The following is a 25,468-nucleotide window of genomic DNA, read 5'->3' on the forward strand; positions in this document are numbered from 1 at the left end:
AATATGAGTTTTTCACAATAAATAATATAGCCAACGCTTTACGAAGACAAGGAACCTTTAAGTATGAGCAGCGGAAACACAATGGACAACCCTAACTGCCATAGCAATCGAGAGTTAAAAAGGAAAAAAATACCAGTAGAATAAAACAGCAAAGGATACCACCGACAAGGAAAGTATTTTGCAGGATTAGCATTGCCATAGACATTCCTCTTCCTAAAACCACCAATGCAGAGACAAATCTCATAACATTTGAGATGCTTAAACAAATATTGCCAACCCCACAAAATTTAAAAAACACAATATTACACCTCGTAAAAGGAAAAGAAATATGTAAATAACAAAGGAGCAACAAAAGAAAGAAGCAAATAATGAATTTTTTAAAATCATTATTGATTAGTTACATTGTAACTATAATATATTATTGAAAAAAAATTGGTGAATATCAAAAGAAAAAAGTAAACAATGAGTACTTACTGGAAATTGAAAGTTTTTTGAAATAAGGGACTAAAATTGTTTAGAATTAAAAAAATAATTATCCATTAATTATTTCTCTTCCTCCCCATCTTCTTATTTCGAATTCACCATCTCTATTTTGCCTCGCCAAGCCTCTATCGCTCACCATCTCTATTTTGCCTCGCCAAGCCTCTATCGCACTTTATCTTATCGATAAACTCGTTTAGAAAGATTTTTTGCTTCATCTAAATCTCTCATAGTCAGGACGATAAGTTCAAAGCGTGATACGATATCTATACGTTGAAGAATCACAACAACAACAACTCTAATCCTAATTTGCAGAAATTGATTAAGTAGAGCAAATACTTCTTACTATTAAGATTTTATTTGGTGTTTAGAAAAGAATTGGCGAAGAATAATCCAGAGTATGAAAATGCATCATGACTGCATCCCAAGAAAATCAGCTCCTCTGCGAAGGAAGTTTTTAGGAAGTATTTAGACAATGACTCTAGGAAATTCTGTAATTTGATATATCAAAAAAGAAGAATAAGCAAAATAAATATATGAAATAAAAGATAAAATAAAATAATAAGGATGATACAAGGTTTGAAATAAATTTAAAAAAAAAAAAAAAAAAAAAAAAAAAAAAAAAGAAGAAGAAGAAGAAGAAGAAGAAGAAAAGAAAAGAAAGGAAAGGTAGAATCGGAACAATAAGGATAACATAAGATTTGGAAAAGAATACAAAAGAGAGAGAGATAAAAAAAGAACAAAAAAAATTGAGATAAAGTGAGATTTGATATTATCTCAAGAATCAAACAAGCGTAGGAGATTTTGTAGGCTATAACATAGGAAGACCAAAATTTAGTTACGATATAATACAAGATATTGTTGATGACATTTTAGGATCAACAAAATAACGTATCACATGCAATAGAGGTGTTTTGTCATGATTTAAAGTAATCTTGTTGTTTGCTATTTTTCAAATGATAATGTAATTACCGCTATATGTCTAGATATCCCAATTATAGGAAGAGTTCAAGGACGAAAATAACACTAAACATAGGGTTCCAAGTGTGAAATTGGGCCGGTGTAAGTGGGCCGATGACATGGATGGGTTGTCATGAACCTGAGCTGGGCCCATGGTTTGAGTCATCCCAAATCCGAACCGAGTGGTTCGTAGAGTTCGCTCCCTGATATTTGCAAATGAGTGGAGGGCACCCGGCAATGGCATCCTCCAGAAAATTCACTTCTATCAATCATCTTCATCTCCCTAAATCAATTTCAATTACAATCCGTATTCTCACGCGAAAAATACTATAAACAAATCCAGAGATTCTTCTTCTTCCACCTCCGCTCCGAGTTTACAGATTTCTTATCTTCCTCGTTTTTCGCGGCCTTGTCCTAATGATTCTACAAGCTTCGTCCTTCAATATCGCCGTCCCACTCTCCGGTTCCCCCCTCCGATGTTCCCGTCATCGCCATGTCGTACGAGCTCAAGGTAACAGATTGTAAATCTTGTTTTTCTGATGTATGGAAGTAATTTGTTCAAATCTCGAGATTCTACCGTTAATTTGTGTTTGCTGCGTCGCTTTCTGTTGATTGATTGATGTAGAGGTCGAACTTCGAAGTTCTTGACGATTGTTATTGTTCTTGTCGAGTATTGTAAGATAATGCGGATGGAATTTCTTTCTTACTTGCTATTTCAGCGGAACCGTCCGAGAAGTCGGTCGAAATAATGAGGAAATTCTCGGAGCAGTATGCTCGTAAGTCAGGAACGTATTTCTGTGTAGACAAGGGGGTTACTGCTGTTGTAATCAAGGTTCTTTTCTGAGTTTTTACTTCTGGTATTAATTAATATCTGATTGTTTCTTCGTAGAATTTCATTTTTCCACCTTACTTTCTTTAGCAATGAAGTTGCTTGAGTGTTTTACATGATCGTGTTTATCTGTTGACGTTTGTGGAAACATCCCATTGATCACGCGTAATGAATTGATAAGTTTTCTAGTCAATTGCTCTCAAGATGAACAGCAATTTGTTAGTTAGTGAAGCAGTTGAATGTAAGAAACTTCGGTATGTCTGTGCTCTCACAGGTGGACGTTAACTTGAATAAAATTTGATTGCCTACTACAATCGCTTAAAAACACTTCTAGATATTGCTGATAAAGTTAGTAACCGTAGCTTTTAGTTTTACAATGGGAAGCTGATTATTGGCTTAACCAGAGATATATTGCTCATGAATTGGGTTGAATAGTTGTCTTGTCGTGAGATGAAATTGTTAGATGTTACGTTGGAATTGTGGATTTCTTTTATTTGATCATTTCTTTAGCCGTTCCTTTTATTAATTGATTGAATGTCGTTGATTTGTAATTAGTGTAAGAGAAGCTCATGTTAGATCTAAACAGGGACTGGCAGATCACAAAGATACATTGGGTGCACCACTTTGTCCCTGTCGGTCAGTGTTTCTCATGCTTTATGTAGAAATCCTGTATTCTTTTCTAGAACTAATGGTAGTTCAAACAATCTTTAATGAAAATTCAAATAGTTCGATGATTTCTTTTTCAGGCATTATGATGACAAACCTGCTGAGGTTGCACAAGGTTTTTGGAACTGTCCATGTGTGCCAATGAGAGAGAGGTATAATATGTACTTGTAGCTAATGACTGATTTGCAAAAAAAGTTGAAAGATGCATGGGGAAATTTCTTTTTTCCTAACTGGAATTCATAAAATTATGGACATGCCTCACTGTATTATACTCGTAAAACTATGTTGTCACTTGATTTATTGACTGGCTCAATGTTCCGCATTAAGATTATTCAGCTTGATAAACCTTATTTTTATAAAAAAGGAAAAGAGGAGGGGATGGGAGATTATGGGGGGATACATTTTCTTTTCTTTTCTTTTCTTTTATTAGATGATCGGTGCTATTTCACACATGAAGAGTAGAGGTTTACATTCATGAAGTGACTTAGAATTATTCCCATGGTAATCTGGTAAACTGAATTGGTACTCAGTTAGTCACACATAACCAAGCTGTTCACTTTTTAGTAAGGAGGTTTTAGGGCTGGTTTATTGTTATATTTGATAGAGGAAATTTGCTATTCTTCCCGAGAATAATGTGGTAGCAAGCTGACATTCAAGGCCCTTGGTTATTGGAATGGTTTTAGGAAGCAAGGAAATGTAAACCATAAGGACGTTCTTACTCATTTCATCCCTATCAGACACATGTGATCTGAAAATTATGTTTTTCTTGGCAGGAAAGAGTGTCACTGCATGCTTTTCCTGACACCCGAGAACGACTTTGCAGGCAATGATCAGGTAATTCTTATCAATTAATCTTGACCTCATAGGTTGACCCTACTTATAATTTATGGAAGCAATCTCAGTGAAATGACTGCATACTGAAAAGATGATGTAAATTACGACCTACTTTAACAGGATCTGTTATGTCCTTGCGTTCTAATGATTTAAATTATCAAATGGTGTGCGGGTTATTGCTAGACACTTTCACCATTACAAAATGCAACTATTTCCTTTTCTTGTTAGTTTCATCCTCTCAATATTAACTAGTTCTACTCCTTGAAACACTCTGCTATATGTGAAACTGAAGGTGGCACATATCACAAATTCTTGTAGTGCTGAACCTCGAAAGTTAAGCATGAGCTGTGCCATCTGAGCTAAACTGCAATTATTATCATTATTTACTCAGCGTATCTGCTGGATTTTTTTTTTCATTCCTTTTTTCTGCAGGCAATCTCCTTGGAAGATATCAGGGCAACAACAGCAAACATGTAACACCTAATTTCCACCATGTTATTTTCATTGAACAGTAATTCATATTGTGGTATTGACAAAAACGGGTGGAAATATACAAGTATAAATATGTATGTAACAGTAACTCTATATGCTGATGAGATAATGAATGGTTCTGCCATATCTGCTTCTGACAAATAATTGGATTTCTTCTCACACGACCGGCCAACGCCAAGTAAGGTTTCAGTGAATGCAGATACTAAATCCCTTTTTGCTATAACTTTTAATGGTTTTGTAACATGTAAGTTTTGATGATTGAGGAATATTTGGTTTAGCTTCATTTGGCTGGGGTTCACTCTGCACTCAGCTCCATAGATGGATGATTGGTTTGGGGTGGAGGATTCTATGCAAGCAAATATAAAAAAGGGTGAAAAATACGAATAATTAGGAGAACAAAAAGCACTTAAGCTAAGCTAAGCCTGCAATTTTAGGGAAAAGGGGCATTTTTTAGGGTACGTTTGATAAAGTTATGGTTTTCCATTTTCTGTTTTTGAAGTTTATTTATTTAAATTTTTATATCGTATAAATTATAACTTTTGAGATCAAATTGTAGTTTCTTTCATCTGATTTTAGATATGTAAGTTAGACTAGAATTATTCCATTATTACTAAAAGAATAGACCAGATATTAATATTTTCGTCCATAGCATATAAAGTTACATAGTCACTATGGATTTGAAAGAAATAGTTTTTATTTATTGTTGTTATTATTAATTTGGCCTTGAGAAGTTAGACTCTGATTTTTTAAAATGTAAAGATCCGAAATGGATAATAATTATCGGAGAGTATCTTAGTAACATTTTATACACTACTATGACTTGTTTTTTCATGTGTTTAGATTATTAAATTTACAAATAGATATTTTAAAGTTCATTTGATTTCTCACTTTTGTAATTATTGATAAAAAAAAAACTGGTTCCAATTAAGAAGAAAGATAGTCCCAAATTGGACATAAAACAATAAGAAGAAAGTTTTTTTTTTTTTTTTTTTTTCCGTGGCACCAACAAAGAGTAAATATGCATGAAACATATATACAAAGCATGTCTTTTTTTTAAGTATAACAAGATTGCAAGGAAATAAGTCTCAAAGAAAGGAGTGTATTACCATTGAGTTGAAGTGATGTGTAACGTTGAATAAATTTAAGAAAATTATATGGTTGAAGAGAGAGAAAATTTGAAAAAATTCTACATTTGAAGAGAATAATTAGATTGTACTTTTCAAGTGGTATATATTAAATCTTGAACTTTTGAATTTATATCAATTTAAATCACAAACTGATAATTATATCGATTTAAACCTAAACTTTTATGAATGTATCAATTTAAACTCTTTTAAACCCTAAACTTTGGGGATTGTATTAATTTAAACCTTAAACTAATAATTGTATCAATTTAAATTCTGAACTTTCATAATTGTAACTTAAATCCTCCATTATGTTTTATTTAGATATACTTATATGAAAGTTCAAGGTTTAAATTGTGTATTTATGAAAATTTAGGGTTTAAATTGATATAATCCTCAAAGTTTAAAGTTTAAATCGATACCATTTTTAATTTGGGTTTAAATTGATACAATTTTCAAAATTAGTATAAACTGATATTTGCCGGCGACTCTAAAATTTATTTTATTTTTCATTCTTATTTCAAGGAATAAATTAGATTCCAATGTTAACTTAACTATTATTAGTTGGAAGCATTGAATTTATATACTATGGTATATTTCATATAGTTGTTAGAATATTTTCAAATTCTTAATAAAATATTATGAGGTATATTTTAAATAATCAATTCTTAACAAAATTTTATGAGGTATATTTTAAATAATCATGAATCTGTATGAAAAAAGTGAAACCAATGAAAATAGAAAAAAAAATTATTAAAAGTATCTTCTCTCCAATTAAATTAAATAAAAGAAAAAATCTCAACAAATAAATGTATTTTCTCATCCCATTTGAAAATATGAAAAAAAATCATTAAGAAAGTTTTAAAATTAGAAAAATATATATAAAAATCAGGAATAAAAACAATGAAAATGGATAAATTTATCCAAAAATAATATTAAAAAATCTTTATTGAAAAAATTAAAATTTAAAGACATTATTGAAATATAGGATGTAAAAATAGTTTTTCACATAACAATCCTATAAAAAAAAAAAAAAAAAAAAACAAAAGTTATATGCACAAATTACATGTGATCAAGGCGCTGCGGCCCAGCACAGAGCGGCTCGGCCAATTTGCTCAAACCTTGGCGCGTACCGTACGATTCCCCTCACGTCATCATCTTCTTCATTTTTTCCCAACTCCTTACAGTTTGATTATTACTTCATCTATTCTAGGGTTTCATTGCATCTCTGTTGATGAATTTTCCACCTCTCCATTCTATTCCATTCCTTTTTGTGGTTCCTATATAGCTCGATCCCTCAATTCTTTCTGAGTTTTCGTTTCTGGAGATGTCGAGGCCCCAAGTCACCATCACTCTCGGCCGCTCTGGTCAGGTAATCCAATGCCTATGCACCTACTCACGACTTCCTTTACTTTGTTCTTTGGGGCCTCGTTCGCTTAATTTTCGACGATTATTGAGCTACGGTTTATCGAATCATTTTCAGGTGGTGAAAAGAGGAGGTTCTTCTTCTTCAGACTTCGCACAATCGAATATTGATTCTGGACCTGAGCCAAGAAGAAAACGATATATTGAGAGATCAGCAGATAATGCAGAGGATTTGTTTTCATCCACAAATAAGCGGTTTGTTTTCTTTTTCTCTCTTTCTTTATTGATTATTAGCAGCATTGGGATCCAGGCGTGTTTGTTTATCTAGTTGATTTCTTCTTACATTCATAGGCGTACTCCAACCGGAAAATTGAACGAGATTGTTGCCCTATTTATTTATTTCTTCAAGTCTAATTTGATTTCAATGTTCTTATAGATCTCAATTTTAGTGCAGCTTTTAAGATAATAGCACTCCTTTCATTATGTCTATTGTGTGAAGTTGGCATTGCTCCTTCTTGTTGTTGCATGCTAAAGAGCCCCTAAAACTTTAACAATTCGAAAAAAGTAGTTTCCATATGATGATGACTTATTGGATATTTTGGTCTTTATGAATGTCTCATTTGTATAGTAATTTTAGCAAGTTTTTAGAATATGTATTCTGAATGTCCCATGCCTTAGTTGGGTATTCTCTTAGCAGGCAACGTGGAGTCGGTCTTCATTGGAGTTCAAGTGGCGAAAGAAAAAACGGTACAAGCCTGTTCTATACTTGTGTTATTGTATTTTCTTTTTTTACATGTATTGTTTTTCTGTGAGCTCGTGGTTACTTCAGTTCTTATTCAAATAAAGCCTACAGAGTTGGTCAAAATGATCTTCGCTTGAAACTTATGCGCAAAAATCAATCTAAGAAAATTGGTATTGGGGAAGAACACTCCAGGATGGACTTGCACAATCAATTATCGAAAAATTCTCTGCTCTCAACTAGTGGAGATGTAATACATCGTAGGCATGAATTTAGAGGGAGCAATCTTATAAGGCAAACACATTCCAGAGAAAGTGCTGATGATCTATACCTAGAACATTCACAGAGGAAAAGTACTGTTTCATATGTTGACAGGATGAGAGTTAGATCCCCAGATGGGATCATGAAAAGCTCCAAGGGGCATTCACCTCCTAAATACGATGATGAGTTTAGGAGAACCTCATTTATGAGAGAAACAGATCGTTCTAGAGATGAATGGTTTTCTAGGAACAGCATTGTTGATAGTTACAGGTCTGTAGACTCAGCACCTGTGAAAATGAAAGGTGCCCTCCCTGTGTCTGGCAAGGCAGCTAAGGATCTCGCAGCAATAAGTGGCACCATGCAGAGAAGTTCCCCAATGGTATACTTTTTAGATGTTCAGCTTATTGTTCTAATTTAGTGTGCCAATTCAATTTATTAGATTTTACAATCTTATAGATTGGCTCATCTTAGACACCAAATCGAGCCTTCTGTTGCTAAATCTCATTAATGATCGTTGTGCAGGGAGAGGTTCCTCTTTCTGTTGCTGGCTTGTTGAATTCGCTTGGTTTGGGGAAATATGCCATTCACTTTCAGGCAGAAGAAGTAAGTTATCTCAGCTTTTATTTTATTTGTCTAAGGGTGTTTAATGTATGTATCTTACTGGAAAAATCCATTTTAAGATGTAAATTCTTGCACACAACCACCGGGCTTTTTATTTTTCCATGTGAATGTTATGTATGAAGTTCCTTGTGGCTTAGCTGAGATATGATGGCGATTGTCTATGGCCTTTTAATATGTGGTATATGAATTTAGATTCTTTTTGTAAATTATATCTGGCAGATTGATATGACAGCTTTGAGACAGATGGGAGACAAGGATCTTAAAGAGTTGGGGATACCGATGGTACTTTCATTTCCCTGGCCTTCTACGATTGTCTAGCTCTAATTGAAATACATTTTTGGGTTGCAAACTTGCTTTCACTCCTGCATGACGTACTTGCCTCACTGTAATTTTGATAAACCTATCTTTCAACAGAGCTAGGTTTCTTATTTTAAAAAATAAATAGAGAATGACCTTAGGATTCGTGTGTCATACAATGAAGATCCAGTCGACAAAGTTTTGGGTTGGGCTTGTGAGTGAGTGACCTTAGGATTCAATCAAAATGTCCTGGATGGATTCTAATGTTGAATGTTCCATGAGCTTCTTAAGTGTCATAATTTTATAAAGACTTACCAATATTTCTAGAGTATATTTTATCTGCGTTCCTTGTTTTTAATGGGAATGGTTGTGAGATAGATAGGGCTCGTAAATTAGTTTCAGTTCATAACTATTGGAATTCGAATTAACTAGTACAGTATCATTATGCCACCAAATACAAACATCTCATTTCTGGATAGATTGTTCTCATGCAAGCCTAAAAACGAATATCCCCTAACTAGCATCAGTAATACCATAGTCTCAATTTGGCTTCTATGTTATATTGGTTATCTAAATGTTGTTCACCTGTGGCATTGTTATTCATCAGATTGATTAGTATTGCCAAAGAAGCGTGTGCCATAAGGCATGTGTTATATGCAACTATCAAATCATTTGATAAAAAGTACTGTAGATGTAGTAGTTGCCACTTTGCTAACTAGCCTATTAAAGAATTTGACTTGGAGTTTCAATATCAATATCATCCAAGCTGATGTATCCATTTGGCCATTTTGTAATCATGAGCTTCATCTTGTTCTTTTGGATTGAAGTCATTTTTTTCAGTTAAGATTGGACTCTTTTTACAATTGGAGCTTGTTTTTGTATGTTCTTGTATATTCTTTCATTTCTCTCTCTGAGTATCTTCTTATTATTATTATTGTTTTTAATTTTTTCTTAATATATATATTGATGTATCCATAGAAAATTTATTGAGCTGGACCTGTGATTCTTAATTAACAGGGCCCAAGGAAAAAGATTCTTCTCGCCTTGTTGCCCCGTTCTAAGCAGCCACTGCCATCATCACTCTCAATGGCTCGAGCATAGAGTTTTGCAGTTCTTATGTCTATCTTCCGAAATGTGTATGGATGTATTGATCTGGATTACTAAATTTGATTTTATGCTTGATAACTTATTCCATTTATATGTTAGAGCCCCTTCTTGGGATGTTTTATTTGTATGTATAAACAGTTTGAGGATAAATTAAGCAGTAGAATCAGTTGTTTATAGTGCATACTTTGACCTCTGCCTCACCAATGCTGTTCTTAGCATGCATGAATAAAACTTTGAACAATTTACTTGTTGGGAATGGAGTCAATAGCTCCAATTCATATATGTAAGATTTCATCATGAGAATTTCATACACAAATGGATGTCATATGCTACATTCAAACTAACATCGATATGCTTGAACCTTAAGGTTAGACTTCATGTGCTTGTCCCTTCTCTCACATTCCATGCAGGAAGCAGAACAGGTTAAGAAAACAAATTAAACAATCAGTATGACTCTTTTGATGCTACTCGTGCTACTATAGCATTGTGGAAGAAGGGAAGTGTGCCTGGCCTCACCATCTGACTTGCAAGTCAAAATGGTACTTCATATAGCTTTGCTTGTTTGCATCAATGGCTACTGCCCATGCTTTATTAACTTCTGAATACGAGGAGATCAAGAAGATCAACCGGTTTTAGTGTACGCTTCTGGCGATCTTTGGTGGCTGCTTCCACTCTCATCTGAAGAAAACAGGGGAATTTTCTATAACAAAGCAACATGGGTAGCTGGTGAAGGTTTCCTTCTCTCTCTCTTAATGTGAACTTGATTTGTATTTATTCTTTCAAAATCTCCAAAAAAGTAATGTTGGACCATAATGGAATTAGAGAATCAGATTCCTCGACATCAATGATAGAGACCTCTGAGAAAGTCTGTCTATTTCTTTTAAATTGTTTACTTTTACACTTTCCATTCATGCCTTCATGAAAATCTTTATTGAAAATAAAGCCAAAATGGGTTGTATTATTTATTGCTTAGGGAGAAGAGAAGCGTGTGGACTATTTTCTTTGGCTTTCAGAAGAATGAGAAGCTAACAGTTAAAAGGTACTAACCTTTACCTATTAAATCTAATCTTGCATCATAGTAAATGTTGAATTTTTGGTTAATTGCGCTATCAAAATTGATCATTATTGTATGTTTTTTAAAACTACCTTCCTTAAGGTCGGTTTATTGCCGGATTTGGTGGAGAAATATGGTGGTTTTTATAAATTTTGTTTGGTTATTCCACTTTGGTTTGAAATTTTATTTCAATTTTTTGGTTGTTTTCGAGACGAACGATTCTGGTCATTCGTTTTTAAAGATATTAGGTAAAATTATCTTTTTCCACAACAAAAAAAAAAAAAGGAAAAAGAAAAGAAAGAAAAGGACTATCTGACTTTTTTTTGTTATTTTAGGGAGCCTATTGACCTGAATTGATGGGATCACTTTTGAAAAGATCATTTTAGGTTAAATTCTAAATTTGATCCTCATAGTTTGAAGAAAGAATTTAGCACGTAAATATTCCTTACATTAGAGATTATTTTTGAGTATTTTATGATATTGAGTCGTATAGACTATTTATGAGGTTTTATCAAACCAATAATGACTAGATTACTAAATTCTAATTTTATGCAAATTTGTAATTTAATTACAATTTTGTTTTGGTAAGTTAGCGGTTAGGTTTAGGGTTTAGCACACAATCATTAAATTCAAATTAGTTTGCTAACTGTTGTTTTTTAACTTTCATTATTTGATATTAATTCGATGCTTGTTAGGGTAATATTTATTTAAGAAAATATGAAAAAAAAATGTAAAAAGAGAAAAGGGTGAATAAATGCCTTACATGATAATAATATAAAACGCAAAATAACCAAAGGTAGACTTTTTGGTTTGGGATCTCAAAGGGGAGGGCCAAATCACACCTGTTTGAGTAAACTTAGGAAACAGCCAAACAAAAAGTAATGTGCCACTTTGTAAAGCACAAAAGAACCACTTTTGTAAAGTTAAAAACATAATTGAGATTAGAATTAGGGTTAGGAAGAGAAGAGTTTTGTGGCCAATGTTCTTAATCTTCTTTACAGTTCGAATTGACTGTCAACTAGTTTTCTATCATTTTATTAATGTTAATGGAAGACTGTAGCACAAATTTTATTATTTTCTCAAATTTCTTATAAATAAAGGCAATTGGTTGGAGGTCGAATGGTATTGAGTTTTCTATGGGGTTTCTTTTCTTGTTTTTTACCTGGATTTCTCTAGAGGTGAAAAAGCTTAGTTGATAGTTAACTTTACCAAAATTAGTCAAATTGAGCATAGTTCGATAGACAACTTCAAGGTTAGAACTTAGAGGTTCAATTCCCTACTCCACATATGGTCTAAAAAAATTACTAAAACTATAGTGTTCAACATATTTAACTAGTGTCGTGGTGTCTAAAAATCAATGTTTTTCTTAATGGAACATTGTGGGATAAGTTACAAGTTTAGCCTTTGGACTTTCAAATTTGTATTAAAAGAGTTTTCAAGATTTTGAAAAATGTCCAATGTTCAAATCATCCTTTTGATAAAGGGCTAAGAGGTCATGGGTTCAATCTATGGTGGTCATCTATCTAAGATTTAATATCCTATGAGTTTTCTTGACACCTGAATATTATAAGGTCAGATGAATTGTCTCGTGAGATTAGTTACACTTAAAAGACCCAAATATATAGTAAAATATGTCTGATCTATTAGACAATAAAAAAAATGATCTATTGGACACAAAATTTTAAGTATATGATTATGTCACTTTTTTAAAAAAAAAAAAATTAAAGATTAGACACAAGCTTAAAAATTGGGAAACTAAACTTATAATTTAAGTAATTTCTTTGTTTACATTTGTTAGTCTCTAAGTTAGTTTACATGTACCTTGACTAATCTTACGAGATAACTTGATCCTACAATATTTAGGTATCAAGAAAACTCATAGAATATTAAATAAGTAGGTGAATACCATGAATTGAACTCCTTCCCTTTTAACCATTTATCAAATTCAATATCTTTTATTTACTATTAAGTCAAACCACCATGGGTTATAATTTTAGTAATTATTTTAATAGATTGAAAGGCATGGGTCATAAAGGAGAGTTAAAACAATAACCTTGGTAAAAGGAATTAATGACAATTTACAACCAAAAATGAAGGAGCTTTTCATGATTATTACTAATTTGCCCTTTGTTCAAACCCCAGAGAAAGAAAGAGAAGAAGAAGGAAAAAGAAAGCATGGAAGAGAGAAAGGTGGAATCAAAATCACTTTTAGAAAAGAAAGGGAGAGATTGTCCAGGCTAGACCTCACATTTAAAATCAACTCACTCCTCAATTGCTTCACACTCTTAACAATTAAGCATCCAATAACATTGCTAAAGTTATGTTAGCCTTCTTTCAGTCCACAATTCCAAAAAAAAAAAAAAAAAAAAAAAAAAAAAAAAAAAAAAAGTTATCCCACCCACTTACTCCACACAAATAAAAATAATAATAATAATTTATCATAATAGCTAAATTAATAATTTAATGATAATGATAAAAGAAAAAAGAAAAACAAAGGAAGGAAAATGGAGAATATTAACAAGCTTTTCCACTTTTAAGCATTAAAGTTGGGCAAAGTAAGCAACATTAATTAAGCCTTTACATCTGTTTCCATGCAAAAGGGTCTAATTTAGCAAATTATAAACTGCCACGTCATCACTAAACCCTCTAAATTTTCTCTGTTGCTTCACGGATTTAATTCCAAAAAGAAAATTAAAGAGTTTTACCAATTTCTTTTCTTTTCTTTTCTTTTCTTTTACATTGTGATTTCCATTACAAAACCAAAGGAAAAATGTATATGAAATCAAAACCCATTGGCTATGAATTGAGTGTGATTTTTCCTTCAATCCAACCACTTTTTTTTTCCTTTCTAAATTATTGCTTTATAATGCCTCAAGTCACTAGATGATTTATCTTGATATATATATTCAATTTTACAAATGTATAAGAAAATGCCATTTAATTTAAGTTGTTTTTGTAACCATTTCGTTTTTTTTCCCGAAAATTGAGCCTATTTCCTCACAATTTCTTATCGTGATTTGCATCTTTTCAAGTACAATGGTTGAATTCTTAGCCAAATTTTAAAAACAAAACAAATTTTTAAAAGCTACTTCTTTCAATTTTTAAATTTTGGCTTGGTTTTTTAAACCATTAGTAAAATATATATAACAAATGAAGAAATTTGGAGGTGGACGTAGTGTCTATAAGTTTAATTTTTTAAAAACAAAAACAAAAAACAAAATAGTTACCAAATAAGATCTTAGTTATTTGATTTTCATATGTTTTTAATATATTTCAATCAAGTAGTTTAATTAAGGATATGTTTGACAAAGGTTTTGGTTTTAGCTTACTATTTTGAAACTTTAAATTTTATAATTGGTTAAAGATTGGGACCTTTAATGTAACTCTCTCTCATTTTATTGTTTCTCAAAGTTTTACTATTCTTAGGTAGTGTGGCCATGCCATGGAAATAATGGAAGGCTACTTCTCATATGGCAACTTTGGATAATAAATAGTTTTTTTTTTATTTAAGATTTTTGTTTTGTGGCTATCAATTTAGCTCTTATAAGTAGCTATACAATCAAATTATTGGGAACAATACTATAGATAGTAAATTAATATCACAGATTTGAATAAATCAACTTCCATATAAATATAATTCCACATCATTGTGAAAAAAGTTGAGTTACATTTTAATCCTTGAATTTTTAGGTTTATATCTATTTGGTTTACGAACTCTAGTAAGTTTTTAAATTTTTAAACTTCGTGTCTTATAGTTATCTAACTTTAAAAATGTTTAATAAGTTTTTAAACTTTTAATTTTGTGTCTAATATATAACCTTAATATATTCAAACTGTTAAAATAATCAATCGATCTATTAGATATGTATTTAAATTTTATAAACCTTAAGGTTTGAATATCGTGTACGATCAATAGATTTTAAAAAATATATATCGAATAGGTAAAAAAAACTATTAAAAATAAAATTGAAAATTTAGGGACCAAGTAAACATAAAACTCAAAACTTAAAACCTCATTCGTAATCATTTGTTTTTTTTTTTTTTTTTTGAATAAAACTTTCATCTATTGATTTATTTGTTTCGTTGTCTACATGTATAGTGTTTTTAAAATCTAGAGAGTTTCGAAAAGTGAAAAAAGTATTTTTTATAAAAATTGTTATTTATTTTTAGAATTTGACACAGAATTAAAATATTTAATCATAAAAATATGATTTTGATCAAATGTAAAAATTTCATGATATGACCAACTTATCCTCGTATACCACTAAACTTATGATTTGATCTAATGTAAATCTAAACCAATTTTTCTAAGGGAAAAAAAAGGCAAATTTGTCATTCAACACATAAATCTAAGCAAATCATATATATATTTAGTTCAATCTAACCCAAACTTAAATAACTTTTTTTCTTTCGAGAAAAAATATATCCAACCTATTTTTAGTCCCAAAACCTTATAATAAACCATTATCTCTAACCATATTAAATTTCGATATTTACTAAAAAGATATATATATATATATATATATATATATATATATATATATATATATGTATGTATATATTGCATTTGAATTGCTCAAAATATCCCCCTTTTTGAAGAAAAAAAATAGAGCAATCAATATTCTTTAGGCTTATTCCACAAAAGTCAAAATCATATGGTCGTAAATCATTTAAAAAAATATGTGAACATAAAACATTAAATTGGAGCTTCTTCCATGGCAGAGTATTGAAAGTTAATTAACCAATGGGGATTGGCATTAGCATATTCTATTTTATCCCAAAACACTCAGATTTTTCTTCTACACTTACTTGGGATTTACTTAACTTTACTCTTTCTCGATTCCGCTGATATTCTCAAACCCCAAAATCTCTCTCTCCCTTCTTCTCTCTTTGATTCGATTCTGTTGAGCCCTCCACGGACTCAGTCCACTGTACACCGCTCTTCTTCAGCTTTCTCAGCCGCTCTTACCTTACCGGACTTCCTTTCTCTGCACAAATCATGGAGCTTCAACAACAATTCATGGAGCCCTTTGATTGACATCCTTTTTCTTCTTAAAAGGGTTTTTTTTCCTCTTTGAATTCTGAATCTGAGATTCGAAAATGGAGTTTCAGGAGGGTTTGATGAAGTTTATGGTTCATAGACATATTAAACCCAACTGGGTTTTGGAGAAGGATTCTCCATCTGTTGCAGTTTCGGAGATAACTAATAGTCCTCGACGGAAATGGCGGATTTTCAGTCGGTCTTCTTCTTCCCCATTTCCGTCCAAACCCCAATTGAAGGAAATACCCAAAGAATTGCTTTGTCCGATTACTGGGTCTTTAATGGCGGACCCTGTAATTGTCTCCTCTGGTCATACTTTTGAAGCTGCTTGTGTTCAGGTTTGTAAAGATTTAGGGTTGAATCCGACTTTGTTAGATGGTTCGAAACCGGATTTCTCCTCTGTTATCCCAAATCTGGCTCTTAAATCCGCCATTTTCAATTGGTGTAAAAATTCCTCTTCTGAACCTCCTAAACCGCTCGATTTCTCCTCTGCTGAAAAGCTCGTTCGAAAATTCATGGCGGCTCACAGTAAAAGCGATGAGGAATTGATTCAAGGGATTGCTGAGAATCCTGTGGTCCGATTCAACCATGCCGCCACTGAAGTCACTCGTCGGAGCTCTCATTTCCACTCGAGCTCCGATGAATCTGTAAGCGCCGCCGTTCCTACTCTGCCTCTTCCTCTTACGACTCGGCCGAGTTGCTGTTCTTCGTCTTCTTCCTCTGACGTCGAGATCATTGGTACTCTGAACTTGCCTGAAGAAGAAGAGATCATAGCGAAGCTTAAAAGTTCTCAGGTTATTGAGATTGAAGAGGCTGTGACTACGCTGAGAAAAATCACAAGAACTCGAGAGGACAGCAGGGTTCATCTCTGTTCTCCTTTGGTTCTCTCCGCTCTGCGATCTCTCATCGTCTCAAGGTACACTGGCGTTCAAGTGAATGCAGTTGCAGCGCTTGTAAATCTATCTTTAGAGAATGTGAACAAGGTCAAGATCGTACGGTCGGGGATTCTCCCTAATTTGATCGATGTTCTGAAAGGGGGATCGCCGGAGGTTCAGGAACATGCTGCCGGCGCCATTTTCAGCTTAGCTCTCGAGGACGACAACAAGACGGCAATCGGCGTATTGGGTGCTCTGCCACCATTGATACGGCTGTTGGTATCCGACTCGGAGCAAACTCGGCACGACTCAGCTCTTGCTCTTTACCACTTATCACACGTTCAGAGCAACCGTTCGAAGCTTGTGAAACTTGGGTCGGTGCCGGTTTTTCTCGGGATGGTGAAATCCCGCCACATGGCCGGCTGTATTTTGCTGATTTTGTGTAACATAGCAGCTTGTTTTGAGGGCCGGGCGGCGTTATTGGACTCTGGTGCGGTGGAGTGTTTGGTGGGGATGTTGAGGGAGAACGAGTTAGACTCTGAATCGACTCGGGAGAGTTGTGTGGCGGTTCTGTTTGGACTGAGTTACGGCGGTTTGAGGTTCAAAGGTCTGGCAAAAACCGCCGGAGCAATGGATGTTTTCATGGCGATCGAGAAAAATGGAACTGAGAGATCAAAAGAGAAGGTGAAGAGAATCATTGAGTATATGAAAGCCAGAGATGAGGAAGCTGAGGACGTGAATTGGGAGGAATTGCTCGACTCAGGTTGTTTCGGCAGCCGAACTCGGTGTCGACTGGGTGCTGGAATGGACAGATCCACCGCAAACTCGTCTGAGTTCTGAATAGAACTCATTTGAATCTGTAAACTTGGGATTTTTTTTTTCTTTTTCGTTTATCATTTGGGTTGTGAATATTAGTGAACAACAAACCCCTTTTGATTTGATTTGATTTTTAACTCTGTTTTTTTCCTTCATCTTCATCTTCATCTGTTTCCTTTTTTCTCTTTTCCTGGTGAAGATGCCAAATAAAAGCCTTCTAAAGAAGCGACCTCAAAATTTTGTATTGTGTAATTTCTGTAATTTGTGTATTGTGATTCATTACAATCTTCATCTTTACCACAGAAAAATCGCATTTCCCTCTATTATAATTCCTGAGTTTCTTTACTTTCATTTCAATGATTACAATAAGATCAAGAGAAAACAGAGCAATGAGGCCATTTTCTTTCTCCCCCTATAAATTTCTATCCATATTCCATAGATTCAATACAACAAATCAATCATATCTTATAAGAACAATGAAAAAAGGGTTTATATTTATATATATATATATATATATATATATATATATATATAATCGAAATTCGAATAAAATACGAATTCTGATCAATTAAAAGCATCGCACCTGCGTCTGATTTCTCCTTCATTCCCCACTTTGACGCCATAGCCACCCAGCTTCACCATCGCTTGAGCAAACGCAGTGAAGAACACGCTCTCATCTGCAGCGTATTTCTCCACCCACGGCCTCGTTCTTGGATCGCTATAAAATCCACCATCGGACTTCAAAAGTCCTAACCCCTTTTGCAGATTCTTGAAATACATATTGTCGAATTTGTTGGGCGTCATTATATCGTTAAAAACCGACAGAGTTGGATTCTTCTGGTAATCGGCGCAAGCTCTCTGTAACCCCAATGCGAATCGAGGGTTGTAATGGCTATCGTAAGGTGGGGATTTACTGTAATTGAAGATCCCAGATGTAAACTCCTTGCAATGCGAGAAGCCAATTGAATGAGCGCCGTTTAACGCCACCATTTCCTGAACGGAAAATCCTCTGGAGGCGAAAATTCTGATGATCTCAGAGACCGACATTGTAGGTCTAGGGAGCGTACCTTCAATAGCGGAGGCTTTGGAAACTTTGGCGTCTTTGCGGCCGAGGAAGACAGTGTAGTAAGGGCCGCCAACCATGGTGAGGAGGTCGCGAGTAGCGGCGGCGAGGATGTCAGCGCAGGAGACGGTGTTGGGGCAGGAGAGTTCGAGGGCGGTTTTAGCCCGGACGATAAGGTCGAAGGCGTCACCGGGGAGGGAGAGGTTGATGTCGGCATTGCGCTCAGCGACGTTGAAGGGGGTGGAGGAGATGAGGATGGAGGCATCGCAGCCGTTGGGGAGACAGTCGTGGAAGAAGAGGCGGAGAGTGGCGGCGGCGGTGGTGGGGGTGGTGATTTGCTTGTTGGTGACAGTGTCGCGGATGATTTGAGAAAATGCAGGGCAGGAATTCCGGTAGTAGTCGGCAGAGAGATCGGCGGCGGAGGAGGAGGAATGAGAGAAAACAGAGAGGAGGAGGAGGAGGAAGAAGAAGAAGAGAAACTCCATGGGGATGAGAGAAAGAGAGAATGAGAATTGAGAAAAATGGCAAAGAAGTGAAGATCAAGTGAAGAAGAAGATGGGAAGAGAAGGGACCCACAATCGGAAGGATTTTGATATTTGCGGCCATAGGAAGGTTGCCGACGGCGTGGTGGAGCAGGTGAATCCAGCCAAAAACTCTGAGCTCATTCTATGGTGAAATTTTCAACTTATCCTTTATCCCTACCAAAACGGCTATTAAATATACCTTTTTAACGCCCTCGTTTAAATATGTCCATGGATATTTCTAATAAATTTTATAAAAACACCACCTATTTTCAAAAATATCTAAATTATGTTTTTTTATTTTATTTATCCTTCATGTCAAACTTGAGCTTATATATAACGGATAATTTTTTACTCGTTTATATTTTTCCATCCTTCGCAACCTGCATACTTTTAGAAAATTCTATCAACTTTTGAGTTTCTCCTCAGAGTCATGCATGCTTTTCTTAAAATTTAAAAATCACACCACAAATTAAAATCCATTTAGAAATTTAGATAATTGTGCAAACATATATTTGGGTAAGATTTGAAAGATTTCATAAATTGCATAGGATTTGCAAAGATTACATAATATTTGAAAAAACATGATACAAGGTAGATGTTGGGCAATCGATAGTTTGAATTTAAGATAAAAAAAAAATTAATCTTTTATTCAAATATCGATAGTCGGTCTAGGTTGGGAAGGATGGAGAGAAGCTATTTCAACAAATTTTTTAAAAGAGTGATAGTCATTACAAAATATAACATTTGAGGGTTATTTTTTAAAATTTCCCATATATTTTAGTTCAACATGACTGATTCTTTATTGAAGATGTATTTGAAATATATTTTCACGTGTTTAATTTAAAAATAACTCATCTATAATTAGTATGTTTATAACAAAGTGGGCATATATTTGTATTTTTATTTTCCGTATTTGTAAAATGAAAACCAAAATAAAGTAATGGATAAAAGCTTAATTTTGAAATATAATATTAGGATAATTGCGATGGATATCATTTTTAGTGATAATGACTAAATGTGTAACAATATTTTTTTAAAAAAAATGTAAATATAGCAAAGTTTATCAATTATACGCTCGATTATCTAAATTTTGATATATCTATAATTTTCACTTTATTTTTTATTTTTTATTATTTTTTATTTTTTATTTTTTACGTTGTGTTATATCTACTATTTACTTGATTCCTATATAAAATTATCTTTCTAGAAAAAAAGGAAAATAAATTTATAATATGTAATCTATATTTTTGAAGATCCTAAAAACTTGTAAATAATGATCTTAAAATTCTCTGTTTGAATCACACCATCAAAAGAAAAGATACTCTAAATATTGTATTATTGTTTTAGAAAATCAACCCACCAAATACAAATTTATTAAATCATTCGAAAATTTGAAGACAATAAATGGAATTTAGATTTAGACAAAATAAAAATAAAATTTGATGGAGTTAGAAATTTCTTGATGGATATGCTTATGCAATTTGTCTTATGTTTGTCACAAGAGACAACTAAATCTATAAAAAGAAATAAAGTAATACTAGGATAATTCAATGAAGTATTCAATTAATTGGCCAAAGTAAAATTTTAGTTTCTTTTAAAACAAATTAATACTACAAATGTGGGCTGCAGCCTATAAAAATTAAAATAAAAAAAGCTATTAAGACACACCTATATTCCTATGAGTACTCTTGATCACTAGTTCATTAAATATATATGGATGTCGTTATTGCAATCTAAATAAATTAAATGCTAGAAATGCAAGCACTGGAATTTTTAAAATGAAGGGTTTAATTAAGAAATTATTATTAAAAAATGTTGTTGCATGAACCACGGCGGGTTGTTTGGGAGTTTTTGGATGTTGATGAGCTAACATGCAAAAGAAATTGCACCGATCTAGTGAGCCACATATTTTGATGCTTAAGTTAGCAATTGAAGTGTTCAGTGCAATTAAGTATGTAATTTTGCATATCTCGTGAAATAGTGTCATTGACCTATTTATAAGGTTCATTGCCTGATACATATTGTTGGTAGTGTAAACATGAGGAATGTTGAGATGACAGTACGGTGACAGTTAGTTCGATTTACCCATTACTCCTTTCATGAAATAGGTAAAAACTCACTTTAGTCATCCGCCAATGGAAGCCTTTTTAGACAACATTCTTAGGGGACATTTGGGGCATTGAGTTGGTTATTACGTTACTATAGTCATAGTTTGTGTTCAGAGTGTAGACTATTTTAGTCATGGTTATAATAGTTTATGTTTTGGGTGCGAACTTTTTTTTTTTTTTTTTTTTGAGTAAAAACTAGTAAATAGTGTAGCAAAGAAGAAAATAGAGATTGAATGAGAAATAGTAAACACGGTAGCAAAGCGGGTTTTGAAATATCATTTGATATACTTAATTGTAAGTTATAAATGGTTGTAAACACTGCTAACATATTTGATGTCCCAAATATAGAATAGATTATTGCCCCAAACGTCACCTTAAGGATCTCTGAATTTGGGGTTAGACAAGTGGACAAACCTTACCACACTTCAAAATGATTTCACAAAACATGTCATTCATTGTCTTTGAGTCTCATATTGCATTTATATGTGATGTTACAATCTTGGTCCCACTTAGTATATATAACTCCATAAATTTTAGTTTTTTCTTTCTATAAGCTAATGTTATAAAACATCGGTAAAAATTTAGAGGTTGTTTAGAGCGTAGAATTAGTTATGATAGTATAAAATTATTATAGACTATGCGATTATCATAATATATGTTTGGGATGCAAATTATTTTAATATGGATTTAAGAAGCCTTTATTTGAATTCCAGAAATACAAGAGAAACAAACTCTCAGCACACAATATAAAAAGGTAAGGGGAAAGAAGACCCCTTTGCCTCAGTCCTTTAGAAAGAACGAACCTTTCCTTAGGAACTCCATTGAGAAGAACTTCAAATTTGACGATATCTACACACCGCATCACCAAAAGATCCAATCGTAAATGAAACCTAAGCTAAGCATCACATCTCGGAAGAGAAAACTCACTACATTCGATCATAAGCTTTACTAATGTCAATTTTTATAGTTATTCAACCAATTTTACCTTTCATAGAATAATTTAAATCGTTCTTGAGTTTGTGGATGATAGGAGATTAAACTTGTTTTGATTTAAACTGTTCATGCATATACTGTTTTTCTCTTTCTTAAATTTCGTGTGCTTAAGATAAAATTTGTCTAAGGTTAAGATATTTATAGATTTGGTCCAATATTTTTATTTAATATTTCTTTTTCTTTTTTTTCTTTATTTCAAAGTACTTATTACTTATTCTATTTTATTTTTCTTTATTTTAATTTAATTCAATTTCTTCCTAAGTTTAATTTTAATTTTATTTATTTATTAGGTTTGCATTAGTTAGTTATTTATTTACTTGTTTTATTATTTTAATTTTGTTATTGGCATATCTACCATTTTTATCCTTATCCTTATTATTATTATTTTATTATTTTATTTTCTATTTGTTTTATTCTATTAACTTTCTTCTATCTTCTTTTTTGTTATTTTACTTGTTTTATTTATCTTATTATTATTATTTCTTTTTTATTTATTTTTTTCATCTTCTTATTATTATTAGTTTCTAATTTATGTTTATTATTATTATTATTATGTTATTTTATTTATTTACTTAATTGTTATTTTTTTCTTTTTCTTTTTTCTCTCCAACATTATTCTTTCCCTTCCTCAATTCTCTCCTTTTTTTCAACCTCCTTCCTCCCTTCACATTTTTTCGTTTGAACCTCTTTAAAAATCTCAACTTCAAGTATGGCTTCGAACTTACAAAATGGTAAAGGGGAGAAAAATATTGACACAATGAGGAGAGAGATAAAGGAAAATTCTTGTACACATTGAGTGAGAAAATGAGAAAAAGGGGAGGATATATCAAAGTTTGAAGGAATTTGAGAAACTCCGATGAAGAAGATCGATTCGGACACCTCATACACACCCATTCCGGCGAATACCCATCGAACAGACGAGCAGTAGCGATCTTTCGGCGACTTCACACTGTACGTCGGGCGATTTTTGGAGACCTCCGGCAAGCGGCGTTCAACATTAACGAAACCCACGAGTTTCTGACCTGTACCGTGCGGATTCGACCTTCTGCCGAATTCCAGAAAAGGAAAGAGGAAAGAGGAATTGGGAGTTAAAATTTGGTAAATTTAAAGTGATGGATTGGATTGAGTTGAGTTGGATTAAAAACTGACTCAACTCAATTGTTCATATTATAATTTTTTTTAATTCAAATAATCTTTATTAAATATTTAGATGGATTGGTTCAAGTTAATCGAGTCATTTATTTTATTAAATTAAGATTAACAACTCAAATTTAATTTATATGGTGAAAAATTTCTTTCTAGAGAAACTACTCTTAAAAATTGTTGAAGAATAAATTATTAAAAAATATATTGAAATTAAATAAAATTAAAGTCAATATATGTATAAATAATTATATTGTAAATAATAAAAAAATATATTTTAAAGTTAATAATAAATTCGGATTGGTTTGGGTTACATTACGTAAACTCAAAATCGCACGGATTGAATTGGATTGATCGGTTGATCTACTCACTTTATTTTTGCTTTATTCCCTTTTTTTTATTATTTGACCATTGATTTTTTTTTTCAATTCTCAATTCCATTTTTATTGATCTTTTCCTTTTTAAATTAAATTCCAAATGTTTTTATTTAGTTTATTTTATTTTTGCAAAAGAATCTCAATTTGATTTATCTTTCGAAATTTCAAAATAAAATCTAGTTTATCTTTGATTTGGATTCTTTTTGTTCTAATTTAGTTTAATTTCAAAATTTCTATATTAAAACTTCAATTTCATTTCTTTTAAAATTTATAAAAGAATTTATTTAATTTAAGTTCAATAGATATTGATTGAGATTTTAAGTAGAATTTCAATTTCGTTTCTTTGTTGACTTTAGAATAAATTTAATTAAATTGTCCTAGCTTGGGAGTTCTGAAAGAATCCCAATATTAATATAATGTCAAGCCTTTATTTTGTTTTAATGATTTCTTTTTTAAATTTGCTCAATTTGAATTATTTTTTTTAAAAAAATACTTTCATATCAACTTATAGTTCATAATTTTCATAAATGAATTTCAAATCGATTTAATTTAAGTTTGTTAGTTGAATTTCAATTTTATTTAAGTTTAATTTCTAAAATATTTCAAATTTGTTTCAATTTGAATTCTCTAAATAACATTCGATTGGATTTAAATGAATTTCGAATCATTTCAATTTTGAATTTCTAAAACGTCTTAGTTATAACTTTAATTTAATATTGTTATAAATTGATTTTAACTTGGTTCTAATTCACGTTTGTCAATTTAGTTTCAATTTCATTCAAGTTTTATTTTCAAAATATTTCAAATTTCTTTAATTTGAATTCTCTGAATAAAATTTCAATTGGATTTTTATATTCTTTTGAAGTGCTTACACCGCTCATAGGGTTTAATTCATGTTTTATTTCTAAAATGTGAATCAATCCACATGAAACATTTAACAATAATAATAAATTGATGGACGTTTGTCCCCTCACAAACACAACTCTCTTTTATTCTTAAAGTGAGAATGAGATTTAGTGAGACATTGTTTGTTCGAATTAAATTTTGATATTTAGGGGTCACTTGGTTTAATGATTTCTTGATGTCTAGGAATAAGATGTCTGGAAATAGGATATCTGGAAATCAACAAAAATTGTGTTTTTGTTTAATTTATGAAATTAAGCACGAAAATCTTATTATAATGGTAATAGATTAATAATTTAAAGAATAAATAATGTTCAATATATCAATAAAAAAATCAATTAATTACAAATCAATAATAATTTTAATTATAAATATTTGAATATTATAATTATAATTATAATTATTCAATATTTTAATTATAACTATCAATATTTTAATAATTTTATAATTATAATTCACCAATTAATGCATTTAATGAACGTCATACTTCTTATAATCTAACACTTAATCATTTTTGTTATTGATTAAGCTCAACATTAGTAATTTTACTTTTAATTAAATAATATAAGAAAATATGTTGTATAAAATGTGAAGAAAATGAGATAAAAAAAAATGATATATTAATAAAGAATACTAAAAAATATTTAGTAAATATGATATATTCATAATGAACGGAATAATAAAAAATAATCACATAACTCTTATAAATAATAGTGATGATTATATGTTCATAATGAATGATAAAATTAATCTCCATAAATTACTTTATTATTAAAAAATAATAAAATAATAAATA

At 31.9% G+C, this 25,468-nt stretch overlaps 3 protein-coding genes and 1 pseudogene across 5 annotated transcripts; 3 read left to right on the plus strand and 1 right to left on the minus strand.

Annotated features, from left to right (window-relative positions):
- The first annotated feature begins 1,608 nt into the window (after positions 1-1,608).
- Positions 1,609-4,402, plus strand: LOC120080581 (ferredoxin thioredoxin reductase catalytic beta chain family protein). The gene is made up of 6 exons (XM_039035298.2): positions 1,609-1,951; positions 2,160-2,272; positions 2,856-2,905; positions 3,016-3,087; positions 3,709-3,769; positions 4,202-4,402. The coding sequence occupies exons 1-6, from the start codon at positions 1,858-1,860 to the stop codon at positions 4,244-4,246; spliced, it is 435 nt and encodes a 144-aa protein (XP_038891226.1). The 5' UTR covers positions 1,609-1,857; the 3' UTR covers positions 4,247-4,402.
- A 2,028-nt stretch (positions 4,403-6,430) lies between these two features.
- Positions 6,431-10,660, plus strand: LOC120079045 (uncharacterized). 3 transcript variants are annotated; one of them, XM_039033230.2, is made up of 8 exons: positions 6,465-6,757; positions 6,869-7,005; positions 7,448-7,497; positions 7,597-8,129; positions 8,273-8,353; positions 8,591-8,653; positions 9,686-9,812; positions 10,186-10,660. In XM_039033230.2, exons 1-7 carry the CDS (start codon positions 6,713-6,715, stop codon positions 9,767-9,769), a joined length of 993 nt encoding a protein of 330 aa, XP_038889158.1. In that variant the 5' UTR covers positions 6,465-6,712; the 3' UTR covers positions 9,770-9,812; positions 10,186-10,660. The 3 variants fall into 3 exon arrangements, with proteins under 3 accessions (XP_038889157.1, XP_038889158.1, XP_038889159.1); XM_039033231.2 differs by having other exon boundaries at positions 9,686-9,804; XM_039033229.2 differs by lacking the exon at positions 10,186-10,660 and having other exon boundaries at positions 6,431-6,757; positions 9,686-9,956.
- A 4,729-nt stretch (positions 10,661-15,389) lies between these two features.
- LOC120079043 (RING/U-box superfamily protein with ARM repeat domain-containing protein) lies at positions 15,390-17,869 on the plus strand. Its single transcript, XM_039033227.2, has one exon. The coding sequence runs from the start codon at positions 15,930-15,932 to the stop codon at positions 17,583-17,585; it is 1,656 nt and encodes a 551-aa protein (XP_038889155.1). The 5' UTR covers positions 15,390-15,929; the 3' UTR covers positions 17,586-17,869.
- Positions 17,870-18,125: 256 nt separating this feature from the next.
- On the minus strand, positions 18,126-19,133 carry LOC120079044 (peroxidase 31 pseudogene; annotated as a pseudogene).
- Between the last annotated feature and the right edge of the window lie 6,335 nt (positions 19,134-25,468).

Source organism: Benincasa hispida, chromosome 6 (assembly GCF_027475165.1).
Source record: "Benincasa hispida cultivar pf3 chromosome 6, pf3_genome.v1.1, whole genome shotgun sequence".
NCBI classification, from domain to species: Eukaryota; Viridiplantae; Streptophyta; class Magnoliopsida; order Cucurbitales; family Cucurbitaceae; genus Benincasa; species Benincasa hispida.

Bases quoted from the DNA above. Each gene is read 5' to 3' on its own strand.
- LOC120079043 (XM_039033227.2), top strand. From the start codon at position 15,930: ATGGAGTTTCAGGAGGGTTTGATGAAGTTTATGGTTCATAGACATATT.
- LOC120080581 (XM_039035298.2), top strand. From the start codon at position 1,858: ATGATTCTACAAGCTTCGTCCTTCAATATCGCCGTCCCACTCTCCGGT. The intron at 3,088-3,708 runs GTATAATATGTA...TTTTCTTGGCAG, and splicing joins TGTGTGCCAATGAGAGAGAG to GAAAGAGTGTCACTGCATGC. The intron at 3,770-4,201 runs GTAATTCTTATC...TTTTTTCTGCAG, and splicing joins ACTTTGCAGGCAATGATCAG to GCAATCTCCTTGGAAGATAT.
- LOC120079045 (XM_039033229.2), top strand. From the start codon at position 6,713: ATGTCGAGGCCCCAAGTCACCATCACTCTCGGCCGCTCTGGTCAG. The intron at 8,130-8,272 runs GTATACTTTTTA...ATCGTTGTGCAG, and splicing joins TGCAGAGAAGTTCCCCAATG to GGAGAGGTTCCTCTTTCTGT. The intron at 8,354-8,590 runs GTAAGTTATCTC...TATATCTGGCAG, and splicing joins TTCACTTTCAGGCAGAAGAA to ATTGATATGACAGCTTTGAG.